This window comes from Saccopteryx leptura, chromosome 6 (assembly GCF_036850995.1).
Source record: "Saccopteryx leptura isolate mSacLep1 chromosome 6, mSacLep1_pri_phased_curated, whole genome shotgun sequence".
NCBI classification, from domain to species: Eukaryota; Metazoa; Chordata; class Mammalia; order Chiroptera; family Emballonuridae; genus Saccopteryx; species Saccopteryx leptura.
In genome coordinates, this window is record NC_089508.1 from 12,739,665 (window position 1) to 12,766,090 (window position 26,426).

General features: G+C 55.5%; 1 protein-coding gene across 3 annotated transcripts in view; it reads left to right on the forward strand.

The window, feature by feature from the left end:
* The window catches only part of CCDC88C (coiled-coil domain containing 88C), a 133,252-nt gene that overhangs the window by 49,157 nt on the left and 57,669 nt on the right, over positions 1–26,426 (forward strand). For 2 of the 3 annotated variants that reach the window (XM_066388239.1, XM_066388241.1), the window contains exons 4-6: positions 10,768–10,837; positions 23,930–23,988; positions 25,143–25,226. In XM_066388239.1, coding sequence (XP_066244336.1) covers positions 10,768–10,837; positions 23,930–23,988; positions 25,143–25,226 — 213 coding nt within the window. Of the gene's footprint in view, positions 1–10,767; positions 10,838–17,381; positions 17,482–23,929; positions 23,989–25,142; positions 25,227–26,426 lie in introns of those variants that run through there. The other variant, XM_066388240.1, reaches the window with a different exon arrangement.

A 26,426-nucleotide genomic window follows, 5' to 3' on the forward strand; every position in this document is an offset into this window, starting at 1 on the left:
GGTGTGCTTGTCTTCTCTCTCCCACAAGCACACCACCTGCCACCCAGTTGGTGTGCAGGAAATACGGCGGTATAAACAGGAGAGGGCTGCTCTTCCCGGCCCCATGCCCTAGGGCGATGGATTTGGGAGCCTGGCGGAATCAGGAGCCTTGTTGCATTTCATGGTGTGACACTCATGCTGTGGGGTGGAGGGGGGCTGGCTTCCCTGTCTCACAGGTCCCAGCAGGCTGCCACCTGCAGCTGGAGGCTTCCTGGCACAGTCTGCCACTCCTCTGACAGGGCCCCTGGGGAGGAGGGAGCTGGTGTGGCACCGTCAGGCAGCGGGGTGTGGGTGCCAGGGTGGGTGGGTGGGTGCCGCAGGCCTGGGATGAGGGGTGAGATGGGGCGGAGGGGCCGCAGTGGGTGTATTTATGCCATACTACCTGGCCCGGCTACTTGCTGCGACAGAAAAGCCCCACCGGCCCCACACAGCTCCGAGGCTGTGTCCAGGGAGAAGGCACCTATGGAATCAGGCCAGAGCCCCCATCTAACACGGGTGCAGGGAAGCAGTTTGGGTCCCATGGACCTTGCAGTGTTGTGGCTCTTCCAGCCCGTTGGCCAGCGTCCCTGGCTTGCTGTGACCCCCACATGTTGCTCTCTGGCTGGTGAGTGGTGTGGGCTGTTAAGCCCCACACCCTCCCTCGCCTGCCAATCAACAAAATTGTTGACTTTTCCAAGAAGCTCAAAGAAAGAGCTTTAGAACTGCTGATTCAAAGTTGTTAGATTCCTCACCGCCATAAAACAGGGCCCCTCATATCAACCCTGCCCCCGCTGCGCTGCTTGAGTTGGGAGGGAAGGACAGGGTGGCCCAGAGTCCCCCCTGGCGTGGGAGTGTGAGGACAGGCCTGCCCCGCCTCCCCACCCCTGGCCTCTGGTCTCAGTCCTTCCTCGCTGTCCCCTGGGCCCCCCACTGGAGGGGGGACCTGTGCATGGGAAGCTCTCAGTAGACACTGTTGAGTGGAAGTGCGCTCGCCCGGGCGGTGGAAAGAGCCACCGTGACGGAGACCCCGGAGACCTGGCTGTCTCGGCCTGAATGTGGTGCTGTGCCCTGGTTTCCTTCTCCAGCCTCCGTGCGCCACTCTGACGGTCGTCTGTGAGCCTCTTCTCTGCTCCGTGCTGGTCCCCCCACCCCCTGCTGTTGGCCGTGGCCTCCGCCGGTGGGTCCACCTGGGCTCCGTGCGCCCTCCCCGCCTGCACCTGTGTCTGCGCAGGGCGTCCCCGCAGAGGTTGATGGCTAAAGCCCAGCTTTGGTTGCTGGCGACCAGGCATGGAGTGGCCGTGTGAGACGGCCCCTGGAACCCCACTCGCGGGCAGAAGCTCTCGGAGGAGGGGGGCAGTGCCCGCCCTGCTTCCGGGGCCGCCCCACCACCTTGCCCGGCGCAGGGCTCAGAACACGAACTAGCATCAGATAAGACGGCTGGCTACACCCGCCCAGCACCCCCAGGCCTGGCACCGCCCGGAAGGGGGGTGGCTGGCTCTCGAGGGGACACGCGGTGTGTTCCAGGCCCAGCCCGGTTGGGTTTCCCCTGTGATCTTCCGGGACACGTGGGCACTTGCCTTTCTCAGAGTTGGCAGCCCTGCACGAATAACTCCGTAGAGACCTGCCGTGCCCCTCTGTGCCAGCCCCGTGCCCCCTTTCCTGACCCCCTCTTCCAGAGGAGCCAGTCATCCCTTAGAGGTAGTCCTCGTCCTTTCACGGGTGAGGGTGAGGCTCGGAGGGACGGCGACCTGCCCCCCAGCAAGTGGCTCCGTCCTCACGTGGTGGCGTTGGTGTTTCCAGGTGCTCCTCCTCCACAGGTCTCCTCCTCCTCCCTCCGCTCAGGGGAAACGTTTGTTTTCCTTTCTGTGAACAAAGGGCGGGCTGGGCTTGCTCTGTGCACAAGTGAGGACGGTGTCAGGATGTGTTCCTGGGGGGGGGGGGGGCTGATGACGTGGTGGCCGTGACTTGCTGGGTCCTGTGCCGCCGTGTGGCCTAGTTAGGGGAGGCAGGTGCTCCTGGGCCTGGGAGGCTCGCGCCAGTTTCGGGCCCCGGGGACCCCAGATTAATTGAGACAAGGTGGAGCAGATGGCTGGAGTCTATCAGCAGCTTTATGTGACAGCCTCTTAGTACGAAAGCACTTCATTACCCGCTCGTTCTGCCAGCCCCCCTCCCCCCCATTCGAGCAGGCAGGCGGCAGGAACGAGAGTCCCTGTCCTGAGGAACTGCAGTTGTGGGGCCTTGGGGGCCGGGCTCCAAGCTGGTGGCCCAGGGGACAGTATCAGGCCTACATCACCTCTCAGCGGCTAAACTAGAAAATTGTGCCTCTTGGAGCGGCGTCCCAGAGAGCGGGCCGGGCGCTTGGTGTGGGTGTCAAGTCTCTGTTGTACTCAGATGGGGCGATACCATGGGAGGCATGATGGCATGGTGGGGGGGGGGCAGCAGGCTGTAGCCGTCACGACTCACAGTGGAAGCTACGAGGCAGACCAGCTGTACCAAGTGCCCCGGTGTGGCCACTCGGAGGCCGGTGTGGTACAGGGGACAGCTCCCAGGCCAGAACGTCCAACCCCGCTCTTGCTGTGGGTCCTGCCCTTACAAACCCTGTCACTAGGATGCTGCCATGCAGTTACTTACCCCCTCTTGGAAATTCTAGCAATCCTTGTCCTGACCACCTCCCATAAATGTTGGGCAGGGAACAGAGATGGGACCCTCCCTGTGGTTGGGTTGTAGTTGTGAAGGTCAGGTTATCGGGCAGTTTTTCTTTGGGTCCAGGAGTTGTTGAAGGGCGCTCAGGAACGCCTGTTGGCCTGATCTGGTGGGAGGTGTGAGCTGGAGGAGTGGTAAGGGGTGACCTGAGCAGGGGCCCCAGGGTGCGTGCGGGAGCCCTGGGGAGCTCCTGACTGTGGGTCTCTCTGTGGGGTTCCCTGTGGGTGTCCCAGCGTCCAGAACCCCGGAGGCATCTCCCCTGGGCTGGAGAGGAGCTGTTTCTGGCAGTGCTGTGGCTCCTCTTCTCTCGGGAAACTGGAATGGGGCTGGCATGGGTGTGGGACCATTTCTGTCCGAGTCACTTCTGGAGTTTTTAGAAATGGAAAATTAACCTTGCTTTGCATCTTTGGCTCAGAAAACGATCGTATTTGGGGTTTTACAGTTGGAAAGCATGGTGTGTTCAAACCAGCATGACCAATTCGCTTTGAGATGTTGTTAACTCGTGCTAACCTCTGCAGACCGTGGAATCTTCAGCATGTGTATGGTGACTGGTTTTGCCCGGTTTCTGGGACATGGAAAGTAACGGGGGAACCGTCGTCATGGTCAGGGAGCAAAGCAGTTGGTTTTCAAGGCTTGGTTCCCTTGATAGTCTGTGAGACAGAGAAGACACCTCTTTCAAAGAAGATATTTTGTTTTTTAAAAAGTTAATATAAATTTTGAGAAATGTTTTCCGATCAGTCTAATTTTGTGAACTGTGGCTATTAGCAGCTTTTTGCTGCCTCTGAGTGGGAAGTCAATTGACAAGGCAAAATGTGACAGTGCTTCAGAGGTGGGCAGATAAGTGTTAGAAATCGAGGGGAAAGGAAATCGTATTGATTAAGGGCTTCCAGGGTGGCTGCCTGGAGGAGGCGGTGTTTTTGCTGAGCTTTGGAAGATTAGTAGGGTTGTGACTGGTGGTAATCAGGGCCGGGCATGTGTGAGAAAGAGAGTACCAGCGAGTACACACACCAGTGATTGTGTATACAGATAGTGTAACCAAAGGCTTGACTCGCTGGCCACACTCAACAGTTTATATGCATTTCCCAGCTCTCTCCTTGACCAGTTGGACTCCTAAGCCCAGCTCAGAAGCCACCTCCTCTGGGAAGCTTTCCTAGACGTGCTTGGGCAGAGCTGGGATGTACTCCTTGTGCTCTGCTGCTCTGACACCTGTGCTGTGCAGAGATGGCTACCTGCTTGCCTTCCCAGCTAGGCCGAGTCCTCAGCTCACAGCAGGGTGCTGTGTGAGTTCTGAGTGCACACTTGAAGCTGACGTCACTCATGTTCCTGATTTTCATTACTGACTGAGAACGTGGATAGGTTTTTGGTGTTTCTTTGGCTGTGTGGAAGGCGCATTTCATTGTCCGGATCAACTTGATCTCCTTGGCAACCGTGAGCATCATCTTCCATCTGGGTGTTTGTCTTAACTTTTTTGGGATTTCCCTCTTGTTTACTCCACATTCACAGCTCCCATTCAGACCCCCGTGGAGGGTCAATCCGCGGACCTAAACTCTGGCCTTTAGCGCTTTTATTATTCCTTTCCGGCAAAATGTCAAGACATAAAATTCAGTTTCATTTGGAAGGAGAAACAGATTTCTTCCCATTTCTTGATGAAATCATTGTTCTTAATCCAACAATGCCAATGTTTGGAAAGGAAACAAGATAACCTTTGCCAGCCGTGTGCACACACACACACACACATTCACACACACACATTCTCACATACACACACACACACACACACACACACATTCTCACACACACACACACACACACACATTCTCACATATACACACACACACACACACACACACACACAAGTGTTTACACCCTGTGGCTTTTCCAGGACCTGGCATTTTTTCTACCAGCAGGGAAAATGACCTTTCCGTTTGAACAGGCACAGAGGTCGGCGTGGGCCCAGCAGGACTTGAAACCTTCTCAGCGAGGCCCCTGCGTTGCCTCAGGCGAGGGGTGGCACCCTGAAAGCCCAGGCTTTCCCCAGCTGGCCCTGCCCGTACCTGGTCTGGCCACCTAGCGGCTCCTGGCGGCATCTCCTCCAGCTGCTGGAAGCCTTGCAGTTCCGGGTGGGAGATGCTCGAGTATGCCATGATTTGGGGGTGGGGGTGGGGTGGAGGGGAGACTGTTTTTAAAAATAAAGTCAATAATTCAAGTCATTTTTTTATCTTGGATATATTGTGAATTGTCTTGAAAGGATTTTTTTTAATTTAGTGGTGCTGTCACATTCACAGCTCAGTATCTGATGAACACTGCTGACCGTACGTTCTCTGTGTGCAAGCCATTCTCTGTGTGCAAGCCGTTCCCTGTGTGCAAGCCGGCCACAGAGGCAGAGCATTTTAATTTAAGGTGGTACAACCACGTTGCAGGACCTTTAGGAGATGTTGGGGAAACTAGCCCTTGTCCTGATCACGCTAATGAAAAGAGTTCTCTCATTTTGGTGTAGGTCCTTTTTTAGCATAGCTTTAATCCTGTACGTACCATTAGGTGTCCTTTTATTCATTCAAGCGTTTTGTTTTGTTTTTTGTCATCTTCCTGACCCAGACGAGTGGCCACAGCTCCCAGGGTCTGACCCCCACCCCCCTCCTTACCAGTCGGCGGAGCGCTGCTCCTCACCACAGAGCCCTGCCGTGCTTGACTTCGGACTGTGAGGGTTCGGTGGGGTGTTTTAGGGCCTCCATTTACTACAATCCTGCCGTAGACAGTTTACTGAAAGTTTGGTGTACACATACTTCTTCTCAGGGGTGAGTTGAAGGGGCTGTTTTTTTTTGTTTGTTTGTTTTTTTTGTATTTTTCTGAAGCTGGAAACGGGGAGAGACAGTCAGACAGACTCCCGCATGCGCCCAACCGGATCCACCCGGCACGCCCACCAGGGAGCGACGCTCTGCCCACCAGGGGGCGATGCTCTGCCCCTCCGGGGTGTCGCTCTGTTGCGACCAGAGCCACTCTAGCGCCTGGGGCAGAGGCCAAGGAGCCATCCCCAGCGCCCGGGCCATCTTTGCTCCAGTGGAGCCTCGGCTGCGGGAGGGGAAGAGAGAGACAGAGAGGAAGGAGAGGGGGAGGGGTGGAGAAGCAGATGGGTGCTTCTCCTGTGTGCCCTGGCCGGGAATCGAACCCGGGACTTCTGCACGCCTGGCCGATGCTCTACCACTGAGCCAACCGGCCAGGGCCTGAAGGGGCTGTTTTAAGGGGCCTGTTGCTAAACCAAGGGACAAGGTCCTGGGAGGAAGCTTGGGCTCTTGTTGGGACTTCTGAGACCTTCTGCCTTGGTGGTTGGCTGGGTGCACTATTTATAAGTCCTGGGAAGAGACCGGCTAGAAAGGAATTAGGAGGCCTGGCCCCTTCTGGCACCTAACAATCTAATGGGAGGTGACTGAACAAAACGAAAAAAAAAAAAAAAAATGAGCTTCATCTATAAGCCCTGGGAGCCACCAGTCACCTCAAACCCGAGGGGCAGATTAGGTGGCCTGTCCTGGGGTCCTTCCCAGGGTCCTTCCCAGGCCCTGCTGTGCCCCAGGCCTCTGCCTGCCCCATTTATCAGGCACTTAGCACCGATTCCATCCACAAGGTGAGGAAACTTGGGTGCTTCCCTGGGAGGAGTGAGGTAGGAGGGGCCTGGGGAGGACGAACAGCTGAGGGCTGGCCTGTTGGAAGGCTTGGTGATGGAGGGGATGGTGGGGACGCGGCGTGACCTCCTGGAGCCAGCCCGGAATTGCAGCCCGGGCCCCACATCGGGCTCTGAGGGGCCCGGAGGGGGACGGGGACAAGCGTTTGGCATCGTGGGCTCAGTGAAGCCATGGGCCTGGGTGCTGGTCTTGTTTGCCGTAGGGTGGCTAAGAGGTCGTGTCATCCATGACCACTCAACCTGGTCATCAACAGGTGTGAGTTTTGCGTGTAGCCAGGTGCCTCTGGAGTCTGCTCACTACCCTTCTCCGTCCCTTCTGTCACTAGCAGAGCTCAGTCACCTGTGGTGCCTGGAATGGGCCACCCACCTCTCTGTGTCCTCCGCTTTGCTCAAGACGATTCTAGTAGGAAGGGAGGTGTCTTCCTTTCACATGCCTTCCTGGTTCTGTTCTTAGCATTGCTCTCCACTGGTGACCTCTGCGAGCCAGTCCACAGCCTCGAGACCCCCCTCCACAGCCTCCCCGTGTCACTCACAGGTGCCTCCGGAGCGTCCAGGGCAGGAAGCTGGGAGTCTGATCGTGCCCAGCGGGCTGGGTTTGTTGACACCTTGTGCAGACACAGATGCAGCCGCTGGGACCCACCAGCTGGGGTGACAGACGCTTCCTGGGGAATTTCCTGGCCTGTCCCATCCCTCCCCAGCATGTGTGGGGCCTGGTTCTTGTTGGGATAGCCCCCGGGGCACGTTGGGATTGATAAGCTCTTTGATTGAGAGTTGCATCCCGAGTGGTGCTCATCACAGTCGCTTCCCAGCCCCCAGCTGCTGAGAGCCAGGCACGCCCTTCCTCCTCAGCTCCATCTTGGTGATGTCTCCTTTGGTTTGTTTGAGGCGGTGACGGTGGATCCTTCCAGGATGCTGTCAGTGCAGTTTCATCCCCGAGCGGGGAAGACGAGGGTTTCCCCAGCATCCACGACTAGGATCCGAGAGCACAGCTGGTGCACAGTCTACCCCAGTTCACACATTTTAACACCCCACGAGGGTTTCCCCAGCATCCACGACTAGGATCCGAGAGCACAGCTGGTGCACAGTCTACCCCAGTTCACACATTTTAACACCCCACCCTCTGTGGGGAGCCGGTGCCTCCAGGAGGGCTGAACTTCAAGCCTGACTCTGTCCTGCCCGTGTCAGGCCACAAGGATCGGTGACAAGACGGCGGCTGTCCTCGTCCCTGCCCGGGGGTGTGACAGTGGCCTTTGTGAAGGCCTGGGTGGCACCAGGAGGTGCCCGATTTGAGGGAGGCCCAAGCACACCAGTGGGCTTGCACTCCAGCCTCGCTCAGTCCCACCCACGCCATGCAGCCGGCTGCGGCGTGACCAGGTGCCCGCTGAGCGGGCCAGTGTCAGCTGCGGCCTCCACAGTGGCTTTCTGTTCCAAGTGCCAGGCGGGAGGGTCCTCTTGTCAGCAACCTCCTCACGTCCCCACTAGATGGAGGGACTGGCCTGTTGCCCTGGACGCCCTGCCACCCCAAGGGGATGCATTTGGTAGGCTTTCCGCAAGGACTGAAGGCCACCAAGTCCCCTTGTCACTGGTGTCGGGGCACACGGCAGCCACTAGCCACGGGTGGCTGTTGGGATCCCCCGATGTGGCTAGTGTGACTGAGGGATCTTTAATTTAAATTTAAAAAGCGATGCTCGATTCAGTTACTGGAGAACTTCTAAGTGTGTTCGGAACAACTTGGGTAGAGAAAGGCACTGTTTCCGGTCAAGTGTTTCCAATGAACACGTAGCCCCCGGACTGAGACTGGCTCTCAGTGCCAGCTGGGCACTGGATTTCAGGGACGCGGCATGGAAGAAAAGAACGTGAAACGTTCATGACTTCTTGTTAATTCCTTGGAGCCATGACAACACTCCGAGTCTATTGGCTTAACATATACTGTTAGGACATTCTCACCTGTTTCTTTTTACTTTTTTGAACGTAGCTATTGGAACGTTTGAAGTTAACGTGTGTGTCACGTTCTCTTTCTGCTGCCCTCGCCGCTCAGCCCTCCGAGCCCGCTTCTGCTGGCAGTGTGCTCCGGGGCTCCGGAGGGGACACTGAGCGCTCGGGAGTGTGTTTGGTCACAGGGTAGTAAGGTCTTCAGAGACTCGTGGTGTTTTGAAAGAAACAAGAAAAAAATTCATAAAACAATACTTTTTAAAAAAACATTTACTTTCAGTTTTATTTTGTGTATTTGTTGTGTGTGTTTTTGACAGAGACAGAGAGAGGGACAGATTGGGACAGACAGGCAGGAAGGGAGAGAGATGAGAAGCATCAGTTCTTTGCTGTGGCAGCTTAGTTGTTCATTGGTTGCTTCTCATATGTGCCTTGACCAGAGGGCTACAACAGACCAAGTGACCCTTTGCTCGAGCCAGCGACCCTGGGGTTTCGGACCTGGGTCCTCCGTGTCCCAGTTTGACGCTCTATCCACTGCACCACCGCCCGGTCAGGCTATATTGTAAAACATCTTAATTGCACCACTGACACATATTTCTTGGGGAAAACAAGCAAGCACTGATTAGACCAGGGGTCTCAAACTCACGGCCGTGCGGCCCACCCACCAATTTTGTGCAGCCCGCAGACTAATCAAACTTCGTGGATTAATCTGTGGGCCAGTCTGCGGCCGCACAAAATTGGTGGGCGGGCCGCGAGTTTGAGACCCCTGGATTAGACCAAGTTAAGCATCCTGTTAAACACGCAGCATCCCAGCGGTTTTGTGCTTGTGTAATCCTCAGCACAGAAATGCCACCCAGCGTTACTACAGGGACCCTCGGGGTGCCCGCCGGCCATGCCTTCTTTAGACACGTGTGCACCTCTCCCGGCTCCCTGATCGTGGGGTGGGTGCGCCACACAGTTGGACAGGGCAGAGGAACGCCTGCCAAAACTTGAGAAGAGACGGGAGATGCTTGGGCAGCGATAACAAGCGGATCTTCTCGCAGCCGGGCCGAGCGTGTGACTTTGTAGGAAGGCGGTGTGGGGACTCCCCGACACAGAGCGCATCTGCGGGCAGCCCGTCCTCGTGCCAGACGGGCAGCTGGGCAGTGGCTTTGGCCGACTGTGCTCGTGGGGCGTGTTTTGCCCCAGGGTGGGACTGCAGCATTTGGTGAGCCATTCAGCTGAGAGACTCTCGTGTTGAATTTTCCCAAGGCCGAGAGGGAGGCTGACTTACACAATGCCGACTTCTGTCCAGCACAGATATTCACCCACTGAGACATGTTGAAGAAAACGTTAGCCATCTCTGATGCAGTGACATGTGACCCCAGATAATCTTTCTCCAACACTGAGCAGAGAGGGGGCCCGGTGAGTTCGGGTGGGGTGGGTGCACCTCATGGTTTAGCGCCCCTTCCCCCCAATTCCTGGTGTGGACAGGAGCTATAGGACAATAATAGAAGGGAGGGCGCAGTCATTGCATAAATTCTTTGTCAGCGCTGGCCCTGCCCGGCCTGTGTGCCCAGGCCACCATTCCGATCTGAGGATTCAGGATGGTTCTCGGGTGTCCGCTGGGCCCTGCTGGGTTAGCTGATTGTGTAATCGTCCTCCTCTTCCTCGTCACTGCTGGCTGGCAGGATGCCGAAAGCAGAGTGTCCTCGAGTTATGCACTAGAGTGACTCCTGAAACAAGTTGGGAACACTTTTTCAGAGGCATAAGAAGAGCTTTCTGATGAAGAATTTTCTGTTGTGACCACTTTTGTATGACCAAGAATACACAGGAAACCTACTCCCTTGTCTCCTGTAAAATTAGATTTTTATTTTCTGATTTGTAAAAACAGAAAGCAAGGCCCATCTGGCCAGGGAAGGCAACCTGCCCAGGCGGAGCTCCCGGAGACGAGGTGGTGGGTCCGGGTGCGAGCGGCACGCTCTGGGGAGAGCCTGTCAAAGTCCCCAGGCGAGGGGCATGACGTATGGCGGCTGCCTGGGCCTCCCTTCAAAGACCCTTGGTGTGAGGGCCAGAAGGCAGCCCGTTGCCCGCGCCACCTCTCTGACAGCTACAGATTAGCGGTGATTTATCCCTGTCCCAGGGAAGTCGCGGCCGTAAACGGGACACATCTCCCTGTTTACAGCTCGAACCGGAGACCTGCTGCGTGCCAGCATCCCGAGCCGGAATCATCAGGTTCCCGAGACCCAGCTGCATCTCCTTGTCCTTCTTTATCTTTAATTGCACAGGCAAACCGTGACATAAAATCCTAAGTATTTCTTCCTCTTATATAACATATGTTCCTAGTGACCGTGGACTGGCGGCAGGCTCACCCAGTGACTTGATAAACTGTTATTTTCTTAATCGTTAGTTATTTTTGTTTCCTCCTCTTAATGGTATCTTTTCCCCCTTTGTTTCCCTAGGAAGTTCTCCAGCAGCTGATCGTAATGAATTTGCCCAATGTGTTGATGATTGGCAAAGACCCGCTGTCTGGTGAGTGAAAGCCGCCCCCCGCGGTGCTTGGCCCATGCCGCTGGCTCCGGGCAGCTGTTGGACGCAGAGCTCTGGCCTCCGGCTTGGAGCCAGCACAGTGAAAGCACGTGATCATTTTGGTGAGATTTTAAAGGGTGGGTTTATTGCCCGAAGGCATGAAGCTAAGAGCACGTCTCCTTCTTGAAGGACTCCTGGCAACCCCCCCCATACGAGTGCAGAGGCCAGCAGGACTGCTGCTTAGGTGGGCTCCGGGCCCTGAGTCATAGGGCGGCCTCTCCGGGGGTCTCCCCTCCGCAGTAAAGGTGCAATCGGGGGGCACTGTCCTGGGGTGGGCACCTTTTGGTAAGAGAGTCGGACGCTTGCGGGAACTCGCCTCCCTTCCACAGGGAGGCTAGTGCTGCGTTCAGTCCCCAGCAGGTGCCCCAGGATGTCCTGTCATGTCTGGTTTCCACGTCGCCCACTGCACCCGGCGGCCCGGGGAGGCAAGGGCGCCATGTCCTCGCTCGGACACTCGGTGTGATCTTGAGGGACCCGGTGAGATGGGCTCCGGGAGCTAGTTCGTGCTTGTCGGTCAGCTCCCGGGGGAGTTAGCCAGGCCGGTGGGTCTCCCCCACCACGTCCCCGGGCATCGGCTGCACCCACAGCCTCTGGACGTACGCCCGCGGGCCCCGGGGACGTGCTTCATTCCAGGGGAGACCTCGGTAGTGTTTTGGAACCCCAGTTCCAGGCCTCGTGGACTAGGTCAAGCAGCGCAGGAAGGAAGGGTCACCACACAGGAGGCGTGACGGAGGGGACTGAGCTTTCCTCTGTCGTTGTCACTGAGCCTGGCCCTCCTTGCTCTTGTCCGTACGACAGTAGCTGACGTTGCCTGGAGACAGAAGGGCCAGTGCACTGAGTGACCAGCCAAGGACATGACTCATAGAGGAGCAGTTCTTGGTTAGTGTCACAGCCTGAGACCAGCAGCAACAGCAGCTTCGAGGGGGCACCAGGCCAGGTGTGGCTGAGCATTAAATCACGGTGCTGGGGGGAGGGGACCCTCCTGAGTCCCAGCTGGCTGACACGTCCCTTTTCTCTGTGTGAGCCTAAAGAAAGCGGTTTTCTTGACCTCCCGTTAGTTCTCGGCAGGGCCGGCCCATGAACCCTCACGCCCTTGCACGTCGGCTTTGCGGCGTCCACCCAGGTCCGCCTGGTGGCTCCTGCCCATGCACACGCTTCCCCACTCCACGCATCGGTAAGAGGGGGCCTCTGGTCGCCTCCTCCCCACTCCCCGCTCTGCCTTTGGGCCATTTATTCTCTGGCTTTATTTCATGGTCCCCCAGATAGAAGGTGCCAGGTGCAGTCCGTCCCAGCTGCAGCCCTGGGCCCCGGGGACAGCTGGGACTCCGGTCTCTGTAGTAACGTCAGGAAAGTGGGAGGTCTGCTTTGCTGAGCAGAACTGCGTTCCCTGTCCTGATTTATTGGAGGGGGGCTGGTGTTAAGGGGAGAGAGGATTAAGGTGCTGAGAGAGGTTGGTGGTGCAGGTGCGTGAGGCACTCGAGGAAGGCCGGGGCACGGGAAGGGGGGCGGCTCACGTCTTCAGCACTTGGTGAGCCCACCGTGTGGTTTACGTTGTCCGTGTATTAAACAGCAGAAATGGAAATGTGCTTCTGAGGTGTGACTGTGCCGTCCCCAGTTATAGATGAGAAAATGAAGGCTCTCAGAGTTCAACTGTCAAGTCCTCAGTCACTCGGTCCGTCAGCAGAGGTGCTGGCTGGAAGCCTGACCCTGACCCTGAGTCCCCGTCTGTGTCACCCGCGGGTGTGGGCATGTGACGTTGAGCTGTGCGGGATTGCCCGGGCTCAGCCCGCTTTGACCTGCACAGCAGCAGTGGGCGCAGTGGGTCTGGCTCAGCCTGATGTTAAACACGCCTTCCTCCCAGCCCACCAGCCTGTCACCTCATCACACTGCATAGCTTGGCTGCCATCCTGTCGGTGCCCCCCTCCCCTATCCCTGTCATTGTCCCCACTTCCTGCTGCCATCCGGGAACCCCTGACCCACCGGGTACCCCCCCCCCCCCCCGTACCAGCCCTGGCTCCAGCCCTCCCCTCACTCAGCACAGTCTGTTCCAGCCTCTTGGAAACCACGTGGGATGTCCAAGGTATTCACGTGCAGAGAACACAGGTGCCCGCCTGGGGTCTGGTGCTGAGCAGATGCATCTGCAGAGGTGCAGGCACTGAAATAAACACACACACACACACACACACAAAAAAACCCTCCAGTTTTATTAAAGTATAATTTGCATACCATAAAATTGACCCACTTTAAAATTACAATTTTTAGTGATCTTTTTTTTAAGTGTACAGCATTATGCAACCTTCATAAAGAGAGTGCCCCCCCCCCCCCCGGCCTCATATAGAATGATAGATGCTGATCAAAGGGGCTGTGGCCCCAGCTCCGAAGAAGGTGGAGGTGAGACAGGGAGCCCCGGGGAGGTGAGGCCCCGGGAGGCCCACCTGGGCCACAGGCTCGGAGGGGGCGGGGCTGCCTACCTGTGGTGTCAGGACCAGAGAGAACTGGGCTCAGTGCAGGCCTAGGCAGGTTGGGGCGGGTCCTGGGGGTGTGGGGAGGGACCCCAGAGCCAGGGAGGTTGGCAGGTCCAGCACAGCAAGAAGAGGCAGCCCTGTGTGCCAGAGGCAGGAGGACGTATTTATGGAATAGGGTTTTCAGTTGTAAATTTTAAATCTATTTTAAAATGTGTGAAGCATTTGGGGTTTCTTTGTAAATAAAGAGTGAAGTTGGCTTCTCTCTGTGCGGTTGCCTGGAAGTCGGGGCGGGGGGCGGGGAGCAGGGAGGGGTGCTGCTTTCTTACTAATTCTGTCACGCGTTTCAGGAGCGTGCCTGTCTCTGGTTGTTGACAGGGTCCTGTTATTTAGAACATGGCACAGTTTTGGGTTATTTTTTGTTTTCGACAGTTGCACCGCAGTGGAGTCTGGTGCCAGGGGCAGGACAGATCCCAGCAGAGCACCTAGTGTCCCCCCCCCCCCCCGCCATTACACACAGTGGCACAGAGAGACCCTGAGGTGCCAAGCATTTGTCCCCCTTCCTCTGATCTAAGAAGAGGGAGATGTCGCAACTAGTACAGTTATGAGGTTCTTCTGCACCCATTGGACAAAACAAGGTCCCCTATTTTTCTGCCCTGGGATTTGAGGACAGCCCGGTGGATGTGAAAAACGCCTCTCCCATACTTGAAATTGCTTTCAAGATCTCTCCTCACTGTCTGCCCTGCTCGGTCCCCAATCCTCGCCCTCTCATTTCCTGTTTTGAACTTGGGACCAGGTCCGTGGATTTCCTCTCCGATCGTGCATGGTTCAGCTCTCGCTCAATAGGACATCTGTCCTTGGGGAAGCGTCTATCCGGTGCCTCCTTTGTAGACCCCCCCTTCTTGGAGCCCGGCCTGGGGTCCTGCAGGACCCTGCTTTGAACCCCCTCTGTCACCTGCAGACGATGGCACTTAGCACAAAAGCCTTTTCCTCGGCAGCTGGCCTGTGTCCTGACTCCCAGACGGGGTGGCGCACGGTGTCCTTTGTGTCATGTCTTGCTGGATGAATCTTACCCTTTTCTCTTATCTTGCGGCTGTTCCTAGAGGCAGGTACCTTGGCTCTGCTTTCAACACAGCTGAGCCCTCCTCTCGCCCTGCCTCACTGCCACCCTGCCACTCTGCCGGATGCCACCCTGCCACCTTGGCTCTGGCCACCACCACCTTCTGCCTGGCTGCACGCCGGAATAGCCCTCCAGCTACCTGCCCGCTCTGCCTTTGCCCCTGCAGCCTGTTCTCAACACAGCAGCCAGAGCGGTCCCCTTAGGAGGTTACTCAAACCACGTCACTTTTCTGCCTGTCCCCGCCCTCTTAGCACTAGGGTCTGTGCACTGGCTGTTCCCCCTGCCTGGAATGCTCTTCCCGTCAGATACGAGCATCTGCTGAAGTGCCGCCTTCTCGGGGCAGCCTCCTGACCCAGCTGTGTACAGCGCCAGCCTCTCCCGTGGGACGCGCAGTCCGCAGCCTGCTCTGCCTCCCTTCTCTCGTAGCGTTCAGCACCTTCTGTATCAAGAGTATTGACTTTCTCTCATGTCTAGTGCATTGCTTGTCCTTCCTCCTCTAGGATGTGGTCTCTCACGAGGGCATGAGTCTTTCTGGGGTTTCTCTGTTGTTGCAACATCTTCTAAATGTGCAGATCAGAGTCTGGCACGTGGTAGGTGCTCGATGAATAGAGCGTAAGTGCTGGCGACCCCCTTCTCTCTCCCTTCCCTGCTCCCTCAGGCGGGTGCTCCTGACCAGAGCCAGCCCCGTGCTCTCACAGGTACAGGCTCAGGATCAGCCGAGAGTCAGTCTCAGCACAGCATCCCGGCTGTGGCTCCCCAAGGCCGGAGAGAACGGCCCGCACCTCACCCTCTTGCCAGCTGTGTATCCGTAAACGTGTCTGCGTGGTTTGTCAGAGAGAATCTTCTAGAAAGTCATATGGGAACCGAGAGAGGATGGCATCTGCTTCATCTGTGAAGGGGGGTGGTTGTAGACGAGAGTCGGGCCCGGGTTTCCCAGCAGCGGGCCTGTCCCTGTGCCACACACACGCGTGGAGGACTAGGTGTGTCAGACAGGGAGCCAGTACATTCACTTCTGGGATGAATCGCAGGGCAGTCCGGCTGGAAGGGGCCGTTGCTTTTCTTCCGAGGTTTGTATGCAAGAGCAGTAGTGGTTTTCAGCTGCCCCCACCTAAGCTGTTTAGAACGGAAGGGAGGGAGGCACAGAGGTGCAGAACGCAGCCCGGGGGGGGGGGGGGGGGCTCATTCAGAGGCACTCAGCATGGTGGTCCCACAGGTAAGAGATGTATTTATCATAAACCGCATAGATGGCTGTATGTGGGGACAATCAGCCACAGGTCCCAAGCAGGAGGACTGGCCACGGCCACCAGCATTGTCCTGCCTGCCGTTTCTTGGATTCTAAGTGTCAGACACGATTCCGAGCCCGTGAAGGGCTGCCCTGTATTCACACCCTGCCGGGTCCTATCTGTGAGGACGGTGAGACCTTTGGGAGTAGCCTTAGGGCCCTCAGGCCTCTGTTGTCTCCCTCTTGTGGCTAAAGAAGGGGCTCCCAGGGACAGAGGAAGCACCTTGAGGAGCTCAGTGCCAGCCACTGTTTGTGGAAACCAGAGGTCCAATTCCTGACCCTCCCAGGAGAAAACCGGAAAACCTTCGAGCCCTTCCTCCTCGGAGCAGGCCACCCCGGCCAGAGGCTCGAAAAGGACCTCAGCCAAGTCCGTTCTCTGGCTTTCGTTGTCGAATACCCACCTTGCTGGGCCCAGAGGTCCCAGAGGCGGATAGTCTATCTCTGCTCAAGAAGTCTTCAGTCGGTGTTGGGGCAGGGAGGGAAGGACAGTATCCAGAACTATGTCCATTCCAGGGTGAGAGTGCTGTGAGCATGCTCTACACAGAGTGCAGAGCAGGTAGGGAGTTCTGCCGAGACAGGTCAGGAAGACTTCCTGGAGGAGGCAGTGTGTGACAAGGCATTGAAGAACTAAGCAGCAGAGGGAAGGAGTCCCGGGTGGAAGCAGCTCAGAGGAGTGGAAATGTGCCGGGGGTCCTGTGGGGAGCAGCAGGCTCAGGGCACAAGGAGGCAGTCTTCTGTCACAGCAGAAATTTGTCTCAGAGAAAGGCTGGAGGGAAACGGAGCTCCTGACACCACTTGGATTTAATATTTAACCCTCTCAGTGTTTACTTGCTCTCTTGCCAAGGGTGTCCTTGGAGTGCTCTTCAGGTCCCATGGCAACCTTCCTGCACTACTCTGCCTTTTGGTGACTGACTGGGACCCCGAGGGCTGGTGTGCCCAGCGGCCCGTTCCCTGCCCCGGGGCAGCTGAGGAAGACGGCTCACATCTGATCTGTCAGGACCAGTCTTCTCGCCACTGAGAATGTTCTTATAGAAAGCTCAAGGGCTTTTCCTTCCTTTCACGGGCCTGGGCCCTGCCCCCCCCCCCCCCCGGGGCCCTGCTTGCCCTGTGACCTGCTGGGTCCAGGGTCGACAGTGGGGCTACCCAACCATTTGGTGTTCTTTTTCCCCAGCGGTTTTTTTTTTCTTCTTTGTAACCCTCTAATACAAATATTTTTAATTTTTGCATTTGCAGAAGCCTAAGTTTCTTCGAATGGAGAGGAAAAAGTAAGAAAGGCTCATTTTCAGGCATTCTGTGCTCTTACTGTTCCCCATTCCGTCCTGGAGGGAGCAGGTTCAGGGACACCCTGGAGCCCTGTTTCGGATGCGCGGCTGGCGGCCCGCGCCGTGGCCTCTGTGCTGGCGCGGGCTTCAGATGAGTCTTCAGTCCACCGAGAACGTGGGGGGGGTGGACCGAGCTGGAAGAAAGCCAGCTCTCTGCTTTTCCAGGGACGTGAAAAGCTTGGTTAACACCAAGCTCAGGCTAGCGTGGCCGCTCGGCCAAATGCTGGCCTTGAAAGCAGCCCCTGGGCTCTGCCTGGAGACCGGACTTTGTTTATAAACTTCCTAGCGATGGCTTGTACACAGAGAGGGTGCTCCCGGCTGCAAGAACCACGCCATGGCTTCCAGCGGGCCTGCTCTTCGAGGCCGTGCGAGGAAGGGGGACGAGATGTTATTTGTCAAAGGTCACTCTGTTCCCTGCTAATATTTGGGCTTTGAGTTTTCTGCCCGGTGGGGTGGGGTGGGGTGGGAGGGACTCTTTCTCAATCCCTCCCCCCCCTCCGCCGCCACAGAGCCAGCACGGACTCGGGGTCACTGTCTGAATTCTTGTGGTTGGTTTTCCTTTTCTGATCTTCAGCCGAGGGATGCTAGGAAGTAGATTTGCTCTCAGCTTCTGCGGCCTGGGCAGGCTGGTGGGGTTGGGAGTCGTTTTTGGTGTTGGTGGTGACACTGAGGGGCTGATGTGGCTTTTCATATTGTTCTGCAGAACCTGGGAGAGCGGCCTTCTGTCTTCTGGGCTGAGGCTTCTAGTTGCCCACACGCGGCGGTGCTGGGGGTGCTGGGGATGCTGGGGGTGGGGGCCGACTTGATGCGGGTTACAGAATGAGGCTGGGTGGGGCAGGGGGCCGCTGGCCTGGGCACGCTCAGGAGACCCGGGCACCATTGCACGCCGACGGGTGACTCACTACCCGCCCCAGTCTGCATTTGATCAACATTTGTTGAATGACTAACTGAAGAAATAAGGGAGTGCTGGTTATGCTGATGCCTGTTGGGAGCTCCCTGTGTGATGTTTTCAGCGTCAGAAATCCAGGTGAGGGTTTCACCAGGGTTGCCGTCCAGCTGTGAGGTGGTGTGTACAGGTGCCTGCTTCTTACTGCATGGACCAGGACGGTAGGGTGAAGGGTCCTCTGTGCCCACCCACAAGGAATTCATTGCTCACACTGTCCTTGGCAGTGCCCGTGGAACCCAGGGGGACCCTGATAAAATAACAAACAGCTGTTCTCGTAAGCAGAGCCCCCAGAAGGGCCCACGGGGCTGTGGCGAGGTGGCTGAGTCTCGGGGTGTCATTATACATAGAGGGGACATACACGGGGCCGTGTTCAATGCAGCGCTATTTTCAGATCAGTGAGACAGCCCCAGAAATCATCCTTATGCAATGACTGGTTTTTAAATACGAGACCAGGGAAAGCACAGTCAGTGGTTGGCTCTCACTTGAGTCAGAGGAGAGCAGAATGTAGAATTATTGAGAAAACAAAATATAAGCGAGCAGCTTTTCAGTTAACATTGCCTGCAGGTTCTGTGGCTTTAAGCAAAACTATGTATAAACAAAACCACGTTTGCCTCGGACAGGTTGATAGAATCAGGAATTAGGTTCCTACAGCGTCTTACCACCGTGCTAATGAAATGATGTTGAATGAAACGACATTTGAGGACCTACCATCTCCCTGTCTATGAAAATGGAATATTCCCATCCCAGCAAGGAAGGAAACACACACTGCTCTCTTGGACCTTACTGGGGTCCTGATGATGACAGTCCCACCGCTTCTTCAGCCCGGGGACCCTGGTGAGACCCTGCACTGCCGCCCGAGGAAGAATCCAAACAAGGCAGAGAGCCCCGCTGTGCAGAGGGGAGTGTGAACGGGTAATCACAGTTCTAAGAGGAGGCCGCGGTGAAGAGTTAGGGAACGCAGGACCCGGGACCACACCTTGGTTCTGTAACTCAGTCTGAGCCCCTGTTCATGTTCGTCAAAGAGAGATTTTTTTTGCCTGTTGGGGATTACACCCAACAGTAGCATGTTGTATTTAAGGGCAGTGATGGTCTGTTGGGGTAGACGACACGGGGGAAGGGCAGAACTGACTCCTGAATGGGGTCAGTCCTTCTGGGTGTGAGGCCTAAGCCCTCAGCCGCACCGGCGACGTGCAGGTCCCGGGCCTCCGGACCGCTGCTTCTCTCTGACCCCGTCTCTGCAGACTAGCCCCGTGTCTCGGACCTCAGCACAGCGGAGCGTGTGCACGGTGGGGCAGGGGGCGCTCCCTCTCAGAAAGGGCTGTTTGACTGCCCTCACGTCACCTAAGTCCCCACCTTCGTACCCGAACGATCAGTTACAGACGACAGGATGTGTTTCCCCTCTCCAGAGACCAGGAAGTGCGAACATTCAAATGGCTGCATCTTAGAGAATCAGAGAGTAGAGTCCAAAAGGGCCCCGGGGACCGGGGACCAGGCAGGGTGGGTAGGTTTGGTTTCATGGGCGTGGTGGTGTTCAGAAGGATGCGGGGGCCTCGCTCCAGGCTCAGTACGAAGGTGTTGTGATTGACGGGCCCTGTCTGCCGTGGACTCGAGACGGGAAGTCGGGGACTTTTCCAGCCCTGATGTAGTCAGTCCAACCTGTACCGTGATCCGACTACACGTCTGTTACCCATGTTGACCCTTCCAGCACATACGATACCAGGTGGTTTCCCTTCTGTCCTGGGAGCTGCTGGCTGCAAACATCTGGTAGATCAGCATACCTGTATTCGATTTCTGCTGAGACACTGGGCCCAGTGGCTCTGTGTCGGGACTCCAGGAAGCAGGTCATGAAGGCAGTAAGGTTCTTAGATTCAGCTGTTAGCTCAGGCTGTTGTGGGGTTCCCCCGGAGGCTGTGGGTAGATGTGGAGGGTGTCTGATGTTTCTTCACCTTCCTCCACCCACGGTGACTCATTCTGTGCAGAAATCCACGTAGCTTCCTGCCCCGTCCCCTGTTCCTCACTCTGAAACCCAACTCTAGTAAGCTTAACCACAAAGCCTTTAATGATTTGGTAAATGCCATGTTCTCTAACCCCTGGGCCTTTGCATGTGCTTTTCGCTGTACCTGGAATCTTGCTCACCTACCTCCCAAATCTCTCATCTTCGTCCTTGGGTCTCAGCTCTGAGGTCATTTCCTTTAAGGAGCCTTGACTGAGTCTTGCTGCAGACTAGATGTCCCTCCTCTGGGTTCCTTAGCATTTTTCAGCTTTTGTTTTTTGTGTTTTTTTTTTAATTGCTGATGTTCGTAGTCTGAGCTCAGAGGACCGTGTTGATTATGGCGACGCGCTCAGCACCCAGGACACGAGTGCCAGGGAAGGGAGTTGTTTATAGGCTCGTTTCTCCTTTGCCTGCTTCACTGTGACACTGAGCCAGTCTCGCTGGCAGGGACCCAGTAGAGAGTCTTCTGTATGTTTTATAACTATTCAGAACTCACAATCTGGTAGATTTATGAAAATAGCAATAGTTTGGTTTTGTTTTTTTGTTTTTTTGTTGTTGTTTTTTTATTCCTGAAATCCTGAGAGAAACTAGGCATCAGACTCCCGTGAGAAATGAGGGAACTTCTGCTTCTCTCCCTCTTTTTCTATCCTCTCTTCTCCTCCTCTCTCTTCTCCTTTCTCCCTCCTTTCTCTCCTCTCTTTCTCCTTTTTCCCTCTCTCTCTGTCTCCCTCCCTTTCTCCCTTTCTCTCTCCCTTTCTCTCTCCCCCTCCCTCTCTCTCTCTCCCCTCTCCCCCTCTCTCTCCCTCTGTCCCTCTCCCTCCCTCCTTCTCCCTCCTTCTCTCCCTTCCTCTCTCGCTCTATCTCTCTCAGATAAGTTTCATAAAAGTCTATGTAGGGGTAAAAATCACAGGATGCATTGTTATAGGTGAATGTTTTTATTCACTGACCCTGGTGAGAACAAACATAGGACTGCTTCACCTACGTCAGGGCAGAGGTTGCCTGACCGGTGGTGGGACCTCTGACCTGGGACAACTAAGGTCCCAGGTTTGAAATCCCCAGGTCACCGGCTTGAGCAAGGGGTCACTGGCTCGACTGCAGTCCCCCAGTCAAGGCACGTATGAGAAGCAATCAGTGACCTACTAAAGTGCTACAACTACAGGTTGATGCTTCTCATTTCCTGTCTCTGTCTTCTCTCGCTTAAAAAAAAAAAAGGCAGAAGTAAATTTCCTGGCACCCTGTTTATCGCCCAGAAGTTTATTTTAAATAACTTATTCCATGAAGATTTTTCTAAAATTATTTCTCTACGTTTCAAACCTTTTCCCCCTCTGTTACAAAAGGTAACCACTTTTCTAACAGTGGTCTGGATCAGATTTCGTTTTTTCTTGATGCCCAATGGGTGTGAATGAGCAAACGAATGAATGAAGAATGAATGAATGAATGAATGAATGAATGGCTCGTGGTTGTCACTGTCAGTGCAGGTGCTGAGGGAGCAGAGCCCTTTGCTCTTTCACTGAACAGCCTCAGACTGTCATGTGTGTTGAGTGTGTGTGTGTGTGCGTGCGCACGCACGTGCGTGCAGGGTCTCGGTCTCCTTGCTTACACTTTTGCTCCTAGCAGTGCTGTTCCCAACAAGCCTGTCCACTGCTTGTTTCCACTTCTAAGGCCGTTTTCTTCTGCTGTGGCTGGGAAAATGGTCATCAGAGCTGTTTGAATTATTCGAAAGCATGAGACAATTAGATCCTTGGGGGCCTCTGCTGTGAACAGAGTACATAAAGATGTTCTGTGTGAACTCTGCCTTCCGCCTGGGCTGCTCCGAGCCCGCCAAACGCTCCCTCCAGTGCGCCAGCTCTCTGCTGGTGACAGCACCACGTCTGGCCTGTGAGAGGTGATCGCTGTGGGAAGAGGAGCCGGCGATGGCTGGGGGAGGGGGCTGTACCTGGAATGGGCGCCAAGGGCTTACGAGAGGTGCTTGCTGGTCCTCTGGGGACTAATGATGGGGAGGGAAGGGGAGGGGGGGGTGGGGGAGGACGGTCACACGGGCTGGGCGGCAGCACTGTGGCCAGGAGAGATTTTGGTGAGAGGGATTGGAGGCTTTTAATGCTCGTGGGCATTTCCTTTCCTTTTTATCAAAACTAAGACTGTGACTGATCCGCTCAGCGTTACCAGAGAGGTGAGTCAGGGTGGCGGTCTTGTTGATTAGAGCCTCTGGGGCCACATAAAAGGCCTCACGTGGAAAACAAAATCCATAGAAGTCTTTGAGGATTCTTCCATTTCAAACGCTGAGGAAGTTCTGCACTTAGTCACGAGAAGAAGGGTTTGACCGTAGGAGTGTGACCTACAACGCCCCGCCTTATCACACGTGTCCTTAAGAGTGGAGTCTGAAGGGTCCACAGGGACCCTGTGGTCCCCCTCCCGCCCACCTTCAGGCTGAGAGCCGGCAGGGAGGGTGCCGGTTAGGTCAGCGAATGTCCAGGCCCCCCAGGTCTGAGACTCAACCATGGTGTCATCACCTCAGGAAAGGTGTTTTTTAGCTATTTCTCAGCTGAGAGGTATCAGGACGAGGCCCCGTGTTGCTCCATACACACCTTACACCCGAGGACCCACAGTGAATCACAGCACTAATCCTTGGGACAGGAGTTTGTTTTTTACCCATTTTAGCACAGTATGAGTGGATGTTGGTACGTCTCTCAAGAAAACGATGCTATTTCTAGCATGTTCCTCCTTCTCCCCCAAATAGAACAGGATATAATGAGAAAGACAGAAAACCATAGAATTTTTTTTTTTTTTACCCAGAAACTACTCTGCACATTACCCAGGCCAGCTGCCCCCATTTCAGAGATGTGGAAACTGAGGCTGGGGACAGCGTACAGCTTGTCAAGGCCGTACTGCTCCTGGTAACCAACCGGGTCTAGGGCCCCATATTTGGACTCTGTTTATTTAAGTGGTTGGGACTCATCCACACGTGAAGATGCATTCACTCTCAAGCATAATCAAACAGACAGTGTCAAATGATGAAACACGATTTTTTGGCCCGATTGTCAGAGCGGAGAAGGAGCTACGGTAAGACAGAGTCAGTCTGGGGTCCGAGGAAATAGGGCTTACTTACCAGGATGTCGGTTGTGAGAGGGTAAGATGCTAAAGCCTTTTCTGCCGCACAGTTTGGCAATAGGAAAAGCTTAAAAGGTGAGTTTCTCCTAGAGAATTCAATAAGGCTGTGCATGAAGCACTAGCCAGAGAGGCTCGTTAGCGTCGTTTAGGTTAAAACATCGAAAAACGGAGCCTCCGGAAGGGGGGTGGATGGAGCACGTGTGTGGCCTTCGTGCAAAGTGAGGGTGAGACCATCACAGATGATGCGGATGCGTTGTCTGGGGTTTGCTCTGGAATACTCCAGCCAGACCCTGAAACGGAAACGGGCGGGAGGAGGGAGACGGAATAGAAGAGCCGGTGCTGATAACCCGAAGGTGGGCGACGAGTCTGGGGGCTGTGGCCTGCTGGAACCGTTGCGTGACGCAAAGGTCACGTTGCCATATGCGCAGTCTTATTTTTGCATCGACGCTGTTTCCTGTGGAGATGGTTCTCTGCTGCTGGACTCTGCTTCCCACCGACACTAACGAGGAGATGCCGACGTTGATGTTCGCTGATTACCACGGGAGGACGATTGTGATGTGTTTTGAATGAGAGAGGACCACACAGAGTTACGTACAGAACTCCTCATTTGGTTTACGTAGTGGATGAACCCGTACGCTAACAAACAGATGGCGAGTGTATGTACACCTACCTGGAAAATCACTGGGGAGAGAGGATTTTCTTTCAGCGTATCTGATTTTTCCCCCTGCAGCAGACTAGTGTGTCACTGGTGAGATTTCACAAACAGTTGAGCCTAACTCAGAGTGTTGCTCTTTTGATCTAGGGAAGAGTATGGAGGAAATCAAGAAGGTGCTGCTGCTGGTGCTGGGCTGCGCTGTGCAGGTAGGTGGGGGCGGCGAGGGCCCGCGCTCAGGCGTGTTGCGTTTGTGTTCATGGTGATAAAACTCCCCGTTAGTGAGGTAGGGGCGAAGCTGCTTCCAGCCCAGCATGACAGGTCGCTGGGCTTCTGAGAGGAGGGACCACCAATTAGGCAGAAGCCGTTTCTGGTACCAGGCCACCTTTGTCAAGAAGCAGGTGGGGATCCCCTCTGGCAGGGGCACCATTAGCAAATTGTCCGCAGTATAAGGACGGCTAGAGCACAGATCAGCAGACTGTTACAGCCTGTGGGCGGGGTCTGGCCCACTACCTATCGGTGTAAATACCTTTTGTGAGAACAGAGCCCCACTCATTTCTTTACATGTCACCTCTGGCTGCTCTCCTACCCTGTGGCAGAGCTGAGACCGCATGGCCGGCACAAAGGTGTTTTTACCATCCGGCGCTTTGCAGATGAAGTTTGCCAGTCCCTGGACTAAACCAGGGGTTATTTTTTTTCCTTAAGTGAGAAGCAGGGAAGCAGAGAGACAGACTCCTACATCTGCCCCAACTGGGACCCACCAGGCAAACCCCTTACCAGGTGCTGTTCTGCCCATCTGGGGCTGTTGTTCTGTTGCTAGGCAACCAAGCTATTTTTAGTGCCAAAGCAAGGCCATGGAGCCATCCTTAGTGCCCGGGGCCAACTTGCTCCAAACCGAGCCACGGCTGTGGGAGGAAAAGAGAGAGAGAGAAAAGGGAGGGGAGAGAGGGGTGGAGAAGCATATGGTTACTTCTCCTGTGTGCCCTGACCAGGAACTGAACCCAAGATATACATATGCCAGGCTGATGCTCTATTACTGAGCCAACCAGCCAGGGCCTGGGTTCTTGATCTTGACTTAAGAGTTCCCTGGAGAGTGTGTTGAAGGTGCCAGTTTCTGTGTTTCACTTCCAGTGTTTTCAGCCTGATAGGGTTTTTAAGAATAAGCACCCTGACAACACTGTCGTCGGTGGTCAGAGCACATTCTACAGCAGCCTCAGTCTGAGGGAGGACGGATTCTCGGTTATGAAGGAGGAAGCCAGGGCGGGGGTGGGCGGTTCGTTTGGAAACAGTTTCTGTGGCTGCAGCGGCCTCAGATCGCCGCCCTCACAGAACGCTTCTCACTAACACGTGTTGCCCTCCGCAGTGTGAGAGGAAAGAGGAGTTTATTGAGAGAATCAAACAGCTGGACATTGAGACCCAAGCCGGGATTGTGGCCCATATCCAGGAGGTAGGTGTGGGGATGGCTTTATGGTGCTCAGCCAGGAACCGCTGCTCCCATGGCAACCTGGGGTCAGGCTCTGTCCACCAGCGAAAAGCTTCAAGTCTACATCATTCATTAGTGATTTTACTAATTTTAGGTTTCGGACACCGCAGACAAATTGAATCTGTTTGGGAAGCTAGCCATCAGCATGCTAAAATAAAATGGGGGTAAAAATGTAAAAAACCACTTTTTAAAAAAAAGACACCTCAATGAAATCGTCTTTTGTCTCCTCTTTTTGCCTAATATGGACTCAGACTATTTTTAAGCACTGTCAAGTGGTTTGGGTTCAGAATTTGATTTACAGGCCCTGAAAATGTATTCTGGCAAATGTCACCCTGCTTCACACGGTTGATCTTTACGGAGAAAGATCCTCCGTTTCTGTCGGTGACACGGCAGAGAAGCAAGCTGCCACCGCACGGGAGGTTTAAACACCAGCCCGTCCCAGAAGGGCTGTTCCCATAGACTCCGCCGATGGGCTGGGTCGGGAGGGCTCTGCCCTGATTATGCCCGTCTGCCATCGCCCTGGGCGGAGGTGGCAACATCAGAGAGGTGGTCTCCCTGGAAACCAGGCCTGTGGGCAAGCGTCTACCTGAGAATTGACTCCGCTGCCACCCACCCACCCCCGCCCTCCCTGCAGAAGCAGCACTGGACGCTCTCATCATCCTGGGAGATGTGGTTCAGCCCTCTGTCTCGCTGGACAGATGAGATGAGGGCCAGGAAGGACGGGAGCAGGAGCCCAGGAGCGGGTGTGGGTCTGGCAGGGGCAGCTGAACCCAGAGCTCCCTGCGCCGGTGGGCGCCGGGGCAGGCCGGCTGGTGGGTTCCCCGGGCCCCAGGCCGCCTGGGCTGGGGGGGTCTGAGTCAGCGCGGGAGTCAGGAGACGGAGGTGGCTTGGTGCCGTGGAGGGCCCAGCGAAGCCGGCGTCGGGGGAAGTCGTATTGTTGTCAGTGTCCTTAGCCGTTCGTGTCAGTGAGTGGCCACCTGTTCACCGAAGGACTGTGCTGCCTTGCCTCGCGTGCCGTGTGTCTTGAAAACGGGTGTGTCTGGGCTCTGGCCCCTTTGCCTCTCAATGTCTTTCCTGCTCAGCCAGCAGGATGTTTAAGATGAAAGATGGGTGCAAGGCAGCTCGAAAAGTCCCAAGTGATTCTCAGTTTCAGTGGCTGGAGGT